At 38.8% G+C, this 10,475-nt stretch overlaps 1 protein-coding gene across 2 annotated transcripts; it reads left to right on the top strand.

The window, feature by feature from the left end:
* Nucleotides 1-729: 729 nt before the first annotated feature.
* Nucleotides 730-9,782, top strand: LOC139958333 (uncharacterized). 2 transcript variants are annotated; one of them, XM_071955323.1, is made up of 4 exons: nt 730-1,420; nt 4,306-4,465; nt 6,343-6,459; nt 8,435-9,782. In XM_071955323.1, exons 1-4 carry the CDS (start codon nt 1,367-1,369, stop codon nt 8,629-8,631), a joined length of 528 nt encoding a protein of 175 aa, XP_071811424.1. In that variant the 5' UTR covers nt 730-1,366; the 3' UTR covers nt 8,632-9,782. The 2 variants fall into 2 exon arrangements, with proteins under 2 accessions (XP_071811424.1, XP_071811433.1); XM_071955332.1 differs by having other exon boundaries at nt 6,343-6,467.
* Nucleotides 9,783-10,475: the final 693 nt, after the last annotated feature.

Raw genomic sequence — 10,475 nt, 5'->3', positions numbered from 1 at the left:
AGGGTGGGATGGAAATAGGGGGTGGGGTCTGAGGGAGCGCATTCCATAAAATCTATGTATCATCAAAAGTGCCTTCAAACTCTACATTCCAATCAATAGACACAACGAAATGATGTTTTCTCTCAATTCGTTCTTAACCAGATAGATTTACAGAAGAAATAGATTCGATTTTTCTAAAATGTTTAATTCGGCATATGCCTACTGCGCATGACATTAGTCGCTTTCTTCCCATCACTTTGCTTACGAATTCCGAGTATTGAGCCATTTGGTGGACCTGTCTGCGAAGTGGTTCCGTAATCTATGACACCAAGAACTGGTTAACGCAAGTTTGTGCTATAAATACGCTTGAATTTTGAGAGGAAGGATTGGTACCGTATAATTATTCCCCGCCTGATATATATATATATATATATGTTAATATATATATATGTTTATATATATATAAATATATATATATACACACACACACACACACATAAATATATATATATATATAAATATATATATATATAATGTTAATATATGTATATATATATATATGTTAATATATATATATATATATATACACACACACACATATGTCATTATGACATATTAACATGCGACATCACCTACATTAATTTTATTTTATTTTTTTAAGGACAGTAAAATTAGTTATGGCGAAAAAAACAAAACAATAACTGACCCTTTCCCTCTCTCTCTCTCCCTTTTTTATTTTGGCCCAGACTTTTAAAGAAGCGAAGACAAAAAATGCGGCGTCTTCTGTCAAAAAGGTGAACGTATCCCTTACGAAGATCTGCGCTTTTGTAAATATAGTATGAAGCTCATGAATTTTTATGAGGCTCGAAATATTAACTCCCTACAAAGGACGTGTAGTTTTTACGTAAAAAAAAGTTCCTTTCTTCATTGGGCTCACGAGAAGAAGGAAAACATTATCGGAAAGACGGCTTTAATATCTGAAACCGATCAGGTTGCAAGCTATATAGCAGACCGGGAGATTATCTCTAAGCGCTAAACGATTATTTATTTATTTCTCCCTTCTCTATTGTATCTTGAAAAGGGAAAAAAATGGGCGTCGGCCTTCAGGGACAGACTTGACGCAACTATACTTCAATGTGCTATATATATAAGAGACGACAAAGTACACTCTACCAAAACAGATTATTTTTTGAAGTTTACGATATAGGATAACCATCCTCCATTTTCTTGCTCTGTTTGAAGGGAATCTCTGACTAGTTGTGCAAGAATAAACAACAATTCTTTCGCTTTTGTTATTAATTTTCTGAAGAACTACTTGATCTGGTCAGATACATGAAAACAAAAGAGTTACTAAAAAGGAGAGAAAAATAGCTCATCGGAACGTTTTATGCTCTTTTTGAGGAGAGAGGAAGCGGCTTGTCCGAGGTTCTTTTTCTTCGAGGTAAGTGACATTCGACAGTTTACTTATATAAGTATCTTGAAATGTTATAGCTTGCTAAGAAAGTTTTATTATTATTTTTATTATTATTATTAATTTTTCTTTGCTAAAGTTTTTTGTTACAATGTATTTCTTTGGAATGAATGTTATTGCGATTGAAAACATGCTCTAACTTCGACTTCATAATGTTAGTCATATATTAACGTCAAAAGTGAACATTATATTGAAATTAGTTGTTGTTATTATTGTTATCGTGTGTGTCTTAGTTGGTATGGTTAACCTTAGGCTGACAGCTCTCAATATCAATATTGTCTTATGTTTCTTTTATCAAATAGTGTACTTCTGGTAATATTGTTAGCTACTCTACAAAAATGGTTAACTATTATGTTATATGTATACCCGAACCATAAATTTATCTGATGGGGGTGTGATGGTTAAAGTTTTTTTTTGTAGGACACGTGTCTCGACATTTATGAAGTTTAAATCGTACTGACTGTATATCTCAGGGGAAGCGGAAACTGTTCTGAAGGACAGAATCCATGCGTTAAAGCAATGGGTCGCGAATTTCTATATATAGGCCCACGACCCAGTATCTTTTCATGAAGACTGATCCACGACCAACTAGAGCTCCCCCCCCCCCGCCCCCGAACCGATGCTCGGAATGCATCACAACTAGCTGGGATTATTGATTATTGACTGCATATTGAAATAATCAATTAATCGATCTCCAACGGCTAGCTCCGAGAACTGTAGATAAATATCTCCTATATACGCTTGCAAAAGTTTTGTTATCCACCGGAAAGTTTGTCGGAACCCACCTTGGTGTCGCGCAACATATATAGTTTGCGTATACCATCGAGTCTAAGTCATATTCGACACGGCGGGGGGGGGGGCTGAAGTTCATATCTGATCATATTTTATGACGCCTACTAACAACAGTATAGGGTGAATGATGTCACCATGACAATTATGATGGTAATGTCTTTGTTTCATTGTCATAATCATGAAATAATTTCTCCATCGGGAACTGAATTAAAATCAGTAATATTTCTATGAAAATTGACCGATGACGAAATTCTAAATAAAAATGATATTGACCGACAAGCGAATCATTCCAAATCTATCACATAAGATTTTTTTTAAATCATTTATATCTTTCATTCAATCAACCATATCTTGGTTTGGAACAATAACATCTTTCAAATAGCAGCGAAGATTTTTTTTTGCTCTTAAAGTGTTGCACAGACTTGGGGAAGGAGTGGTGCGTGTGGGGGGGGTGGCTGGATGTGGTGGGGGAGGGGGTTCTTTGGTGTGGGTGAGGTTTATTATAGTTACAAATGATTTTTTCTGTGAAGATGTTTGGTAGTTAAAGAAATGGAAGTTTACATGGGTTTATCCAGTCCAGGGGGGGGGGATAGGGGAGGTGAGCTTGTGCCTACAAGACTCTATAATCAAATTAATGTTGTGGAATGAAGTTCGGACCAAAGTAACTCGATTCGATCATGCAGTGTGACAATATACAGATGGTACCAAAATATTGTTAATAAGTCCCTCTTAGTTTAAAATCTATGATCGTATAGATAGGACAATCACGATGTCTTTTGTATAACGTCAGGGATAATATATTAAATGCCGAGGATGGGTTTGGTTAATTGCCATCCTCTCTCATTTTTCATAAACATTACTTCTAAAGTAACTACGAAATACTTGATTAGAAAATCGGAAGTAGTCCCTATCTCTATCTCAAAAACAGAAATGCATCTCTATTTCATCCAAGTATTTCATTCTACTGTCGAGACACGTGAAAAATAATAGGCAAAGTTTCATGTTCGATCGTTAGCTCTTGGCAATGATGCTTTAGCGAACGATGTATTCATTAATATCTTAGCACAGGTGAAGATAGGGAAGTACATATGAAATAACACAGCAATGGATTTCTGCCATTTCTACTCCCCCTCCCCACCCCCAACCCATGTTGAGTGTGAAACTTGGGGTCCCGTTAATTGGCTTTAAATTGTGTCTTATTCAACTATCGGTGGTACCAAACAAAGTCCACTTCATGATATGCGCAATATCGACCTGGCAAACAGGTCATAAGTGAAAGACACGCTGTCCGTTGCAAAATAAGCCCACCAGACGCACCATATAGGAGCCTAATATTTAACGCTGGAGGTACCAGTTCAAACTAATTTCAGTAAATGAGCAAAACAGGCCTACATTGCACGCAGTGTTCAATAACCAATGCGAGACAAAGTGTCCGTTGGCCGTTTACCAAACATCCCAAATATTCGGCCCTGGACCCTCTGAAAGCCACTTGGGCATTGTGGAACATTTCAACTTGCCTGCTGCATCAACCCCCCCACCCTCCTCCTAATCACCTCCATTCGATGATGGCACCAATAAATATAAACTTAAAGTCACTTCAAATCTTGTCAATGACTTTTCAATATAGTTAGACATCCCTTGTAAGCTATATGTTTCTGCGAAAATGTCAAGCGACATAGTATTGAGTTTTAAATGCAGCACTTTTTTAGATATCAAGTGCTCAAAAACGCCTGTGTTTGGTAGGCCAGAATTGTTGTTCACCTCGACGTCACATTTTGTGATGAAAATGTATAGGACTCACATTCCATTTTTTGTTTGGAAGAGATTTACGATTTGAGACCACCTTTTTTGGGCTTTGATCCCATCCATATCGTAATCATGATCTGCAGTGTATCATTTATTTTCTGTAGCTTTCTTTGTTATTTTATAACTAAGAATGTTCTTTCCTCTGTATAACATCACATCAGATATTGCGCCCTCAAAAACGAGTTCTCTATAGACTTGAAGATAAAATATAATCCAATTATTAAATGGAAGAAATTTTCACATTTTTATTTCTGCAGATGAGACACTTTAAATGGATCTCGTTACCACGACCCATTTTTTTAATCCTTTGTGTAATAATTTGCCAACTTGTCGGAGGTAATAAGGTACCATTCTGCAGATCACCAATGTTGCCAAAAATCTTTATCAGTAGTTGCCAGGGCAATGCAAACACACGACGTGAGTAGAATTTCGGTCAAGTTTTGATTGTGATTTATAATAGCAGTATTCACTATATTTTATTCCATGTTGTTGTTTGTAATTATGATATTTCTTCTGATTTTGAACTGTGTCAAGGTCATGTTTGATATGTGTGACTGTATTGGCGAGTATTCACTTTACGGTATTTAATTAGTTTAGTTAGGAGACCCAAGGATCAGGAAGCCTTACAGTAGCTTTAGTTGATATCCTATCCGTGTTAGCACGTGGATGAACACCGGCTTATTTCAAGCCTTCTCTTTTCGATAAGTGTTCAGAGGATAGCGAGGCTAGGGTGTGAATTCGCTACCATTCCTGCTCCATGGACCGCCATTTAACGTTCCCATCCGTTTCCATGCACGGGAATGATAATTATTGCAAAAGGCGTATTGCACATGCGTGTTGTAGTTGGCCATTAAAAAAAAATACTCGTTGTGAAGCGGCGAAACGCATAACAACGTCAGTCGATGGTATAACTCAATTCAAGGTTGACCATGCATACGCACGAAATTAATTTTGTTTTGTTGCTGGCCGATACAAATAACACTATAGTCCAAGTGCTATGCTACAGCACTTTACTCGATACCCTTTAAAGCATCTGAGGCCCATTGATGAAAGTGGCTGGGTTACTTAACCTAACACATAGTCAGTTCCTCTGATGCGATACAAAAATTCAAAAAGGAAACAAGGCGATGTCGTCTATGTCCTTCCTCGCTTAACATGTTTACAAAGCATATAGTTTGCCAAGGACAAATGGCGTTGAATGTCATGCAGGAGGGGGGGGGGGCTTGAGGGTGGGGGCATGAGGGGTCTCTGTTCTTCATATGAAGATAAAAGAACACGTTTTGGGTCATCTATGGTTATCTGTTCGTGGCCATCTTTTCACTTTAAAATATGCAGAAAAAGATTTCTTAGAAGAAACATTGAACTTTAAAGTGCTTAAAATAGGTAAAATATTGCTGATGACGTCAGATTTAGAAATTAACGCTAGCCAATTACATTAAATATTCCAATAGCTTTATCAAAGCTTCTCTAAACATAATATAATTTGATAGCCTGACGGCATCCCAAACAGATAATAGGTAATTAATTTAAATTATTAGCCTACATCTGAGAGTGCTTACGGAATTTGGTTTGTTTAATGTTTCAAGTCTGTGCTGTTGCCTATGCTGCATGTCTACCATCAGTAATTGGTTCTTCCAACAACAAAACAAGCTCACCGTAGAAATACCTGCGTCACAAGAACAAACTATGAATTAAACAACGATCAACGGGCGTGTGTTTACAGGGGGAGGCGGAGCCGGGGAGAATATAGGGGCATGTGCTCCTCCCCCAGCAAACCTCTAAAACGCCTCTTTCATGAAGTTATTTAGTCATTAAGTCATTAAGTTACTTACAATTGACCCTTTCAGTAAGAAAATGCAACCATTTCCATTTGTCGTATTTACAAAGTGATCTCTAATATAAAAGAGGTGTTCTTTTGTTTCAAATTAACAAAATTTCAATTAAAAAGTGTCATGTTATTGAAAAAAATTACGAACGAATGTAATTAAAAAGTGTCCTTTGTTGAAAAATCATTAAAAGTTCTGAAATTTGTGGTACGGATTGAGCAGAGGATCCAATTTGTCGGCAAGTTTTGAGGTAAAATTGTGGTTTTGGACCTTCAAATGAAAGTGAAATGTCCCACTGCCCATCGAAAAAAAGTGTGTCCCCCCCCCAACCCTTCAGGGCTGAACTCTTTTCCCGTCGCCCATGGAAGAGAGTGTGTATAAGTACAGTGTTCTTGATTTGGTTTACGTATAGCCTATTACTGCATGGGCGATATTACCTCTTTTTTTCTTTGTTCATTTCCTCCGCAGGGCCGATAACAAACCCAATGAGAAGAAAAAGAGGCGAATTGGACAACACGAAAAGTCTAACGCACGTTAATTCAACAATTTTGTTGTCAATATTGAGAGATCTAGAAACGGCCAAAGGTTCGAGAGTAAATATCACTTTTTTCTGTTTGTCTATTTTTAAAGAAGTTGGGGAGGGTGGGAGGTGGTGGGGCTTAAAAGCTGCCCGTTACGATGGACAGAAATATGTTATATTGCTGTGGTATAGGCTACGTTTTTATCATTTTTCAATTATATATAGGTCTGTCAGAATTCCAGCTGTACATGCGCAAATGTTAATTGTCGGTAATACAAACACGGAACTTTAGTAATACTACGAAGGGACATAGTATATACTCTGATAAATTTACGTTTATACCTAACACGGATCGTAGGTAATACTAACACGGATTATAGGTAAATCTAGCACGGAACCAAAATACTCTGACACGGAATGTAGGTGTTAGGTTCCTAACACGGGTCGTAGGTAATACTAACACGGATTATAGGTGAAACTAAGACGGAACGTTAATACTCTGACACGGAAGGTAGGTGTACGGTTCCTAACACGGATCGTAGGTAATACTAACACGGATTATAGGTAAAACTAAGACGGAACGTTAGTATTCTGACACGGAAAGTTGGTGTACGGTTCCCGCTAACACGGATCGTAGGTAATACTAACACGGATTATAGGTGAAACTAAGACGGAACGTTAATACTCTGACACGGAAGGTATAGTTGTACGGTTCCTAACACGGATCGTAGGTAAAACTAACACGGATTATAGGTAAAACTAAGACGGAACGTTAGTACTCTGACACGGAAGGTATGGTGTTAGGTTCCTAACACGGATCGTAGGTAAAACTAACACGGATTATAGGTGAAACTAAGACGGAACCAAAATACTCTGACACGGAATGTAGGTGTTAGGTTCCTAACACGGGTCGTAGGTAATACTAACACGGATTATAGGTGAAACTAAGACGGAACGTTAATACTCTGACACGGAAGGTAGGTGTACGGTTCCTAACACGGATCGTAGGTAATACTAACACGGATTATAGGTAAATCTAAGACAGAACTTTAATAATCTAACACGGAAGGTAGGTGTACGGTACCTTGCACGGATCGTAGGTAATACTAACACGAATTATAGGTGAAACTAAGACGGAACGTTAAAAATCTGACACGGAAGTTAGGTGTACGGTTCCTAACACGGATCGTAGGTATTACTAACACGATTAGAGGTAAAACTAAGACGAAACTTTAATACTCTGACACGGAAGGTAGGTGTACGGTACCTAACACGGATGGTAGGTAATACTAACACAGACTCTAGGTGAAACTAAGACGGAACGTTAATACTATGACACGGAAGGTATAGGTGTACGGTTCCTAACACGGAACGTAGGTAATACTAACACGGATTATAGGTGAAGACGGAACTTTAACACTCTGACACGGAAGGTAGGTGTACGGTTCCTGAAACGGATCGTAAATGTATAATACCAACAGAAAATTGGTCTATACATTTAGTTGAGTAAACTTTGCAAGACTAAGAAAACTTACAGCGACTCATTTTAAATTATATCCACTTGGTGGTCGTGGAGGAACACCGGATTACCAAGCCTCTCTCTCTTTTCGATGAGTGTTCGGAGAATTACGGGTTATACACGTTTGATTGTTGATAACAAATTATTTTCGCTTCCGTTCCTGCTCGTGGAACCGCCACATATCCACCCCATAATTCCATCCACCCATCCATCCATCCATCCATCCAACTACCCCTCCATCCATCCAACCATCCCTCCATCGAACCATCCATTGATCCATCTGTCTCTCAATCCAACCAACCATCCATCTGATCATGCGTCCAAGCATCCATCCATCGATTAATCCATACAACCATTAATATATACCCATCCGTCCCCCAGCCCGCCCGCCATCCATCCAACCAATCATTTATCGATCGATCGAACCATCCATCCAGCCATCCATCGAATCAACCATCCATCCAGTTTTGATAATTAACAAATAAATATCCATTTACTTTCTCTCTTTTTTTCTCAAACAGAGAATAAAACGAGGAGGATTTCAGCGTGTATAAAGATGCTTAACTCTGCGTTCCTAAGATTACAAGGACCACTACCGCAACAGCCTTACATCTTTCCAATTTCTCGGAAACATTCGATTCGACGAGCTCTTCAGGCATATAACCACATGGATATCAAAGCGGCTAGGATGAAGGGGCACGGGAGGGGGTGGGTTTGAGAGGGTGAGAGTGGAAGTAGGTCAAAGAACTTACAAAGAAGGAAGGTGGAATTTTTGTCTCGTGTTTATGTCACTTTACTTTTGAAGAGAAACCAAATTCGAGAGGAATTTGAACCAGAATGTTTGTGCTAGAATATAGCGTATATTATTATAAATAAAATAAGTGTAGGTATAGTACGTCTTAATAGTTATCCCAGTGTTCGAGATATTCATCTTTAAGATATATTTAATGCATAGAATGCACCTTTAAAACCAAATGGGCGAAGAAGTCAGCTGTCAAGTCCACGTCTGGTTAATAATAATAATCCATTGTATAACTATAAAAACAAATATATATTAAATATAAAAAAAGCAAGGAAATGCTTCAACACTTCTATTTTAATTTAATGTAAAGGACAGTTCATCCATTGCCGTTTAGAACTTTTGTATTAAACTTGAAAATGTGTTATTTTAAATGCCGTGAAGTCTTATGATCTCCTTTGGAGCTTTGTGTGGTTTCTGAGGGTCCAGACCGACTTAATGGTCACTGTGCTAGACTTCGTGGTCCAGCCACTTCAAGTGATTGACGGAACCTCTGATGTTGAAATGAGTAGTTCCTCAAAACAATAGATAAACTTGAACTGCATTTGCCTGCAAAGACGCAATATTGTAGTGCGCGTGGAGTGCTTCTACAGTATTAAGAACTTTTCGGTTGTTCATGGTGTTATGTTTTGGGCGGACAACACACCAGGGCGTATAGTCATGTAGGTACCTACATAGTGAGGGCGCTTGTAAGCGCCGTGACAGGCTCAGAATAAGGTGACTACGCATCTAACCTATGAAACTGCAAATATACAGACTATATATGAAACTTTAAGTTTCGACCTCCAGTCATGTCATGTGGGTAAGAATGTGCTTAATAGAAGGATATTGTCGATATTATTATGTACTGTAATATTTGACGATAAAATTAGAGTGAATTAACCGTTAATAGGAATATAGGGATATATTGATTTATAAAATGACACTGATATCGAACCCTAACTGACTTCATGCGTCTCTTTCTACTCAGTGCACTACGACGAAAGAGAATAATCCCGATTCCGTGAGTTTCCTACCCCTTCTTCCTCTTCACCCCACCTCCCATCGCCAGTCATGGTCCAGTCGAGGGATTTTTTCATTCAGCAGGGGCAAGAATTATCTAAACTGCTCCGGGTGTACAACCTCCCCCCCCCCCTCTCACTCCGCCCCCAAATTCTTTGAGGTCGTACGTAACCATCTCAGGGCCACCCCTCTTTTGGAAAACTCCTGGATTCACCCTCTGGTCCTTTCCACAAAATTCATGCCCCTACCTACACCAGTCGGGGAAAATTTAGAATTTGGCCACCCTCCATCATTCCAATCCTCCCCACGCTACTCGTTTACGCTCGCTCCACCGGTTCATTGGTTAGAGAACGGTATGGATAACCAGAAGCACCAACAGATGCAGCTCGGGGACTGGGAACAACAGTGTCACCGCAACTCCTCTTTTTGTCCCCATTTCCCGACCCTCCTCCATATTTCCCCTCTTGTTGGGCCTGACTATAATCGTTAAGCCCCCCCAACCCCCGATGATGTCCGTACTAGTACTTCGGACGCTGCAGTGTGCCCAACACTACATAATCACGTCAACATCACAGCGTTCCACGACGAGACAACATCACTTTTTGAAAATCATAACCAATCAATACCACTAGTTGCAATGCATGTGTCATTCTACGTCTTAAGTTGGTTTGTCATCCAATCAACTGTACAAACATATACCAACGGTAGTTACCAATACTATAATCTACAAAAAAAAACTGCTTAAAACTGCCAGCTTACAA

This window comes from Apostichopus japonicus, chromosome 3 (genome assembly GCF_037975245.1).
Source record: "Apostichopus japonicus isolate 1M-3 chromosome 3, ASM3797524v1, whole genome shotgun sequence".
Lineage (NCBI taxonomy): Eukaryota > Metazoa > Echinodermata > Holothuroidea > Aspidochirotida > Stichopodidae > Apostichopus > Apostichopus japonicus.
This window is presented reverse-complemented; position numbering and strand designations above follow the sequence as displayed.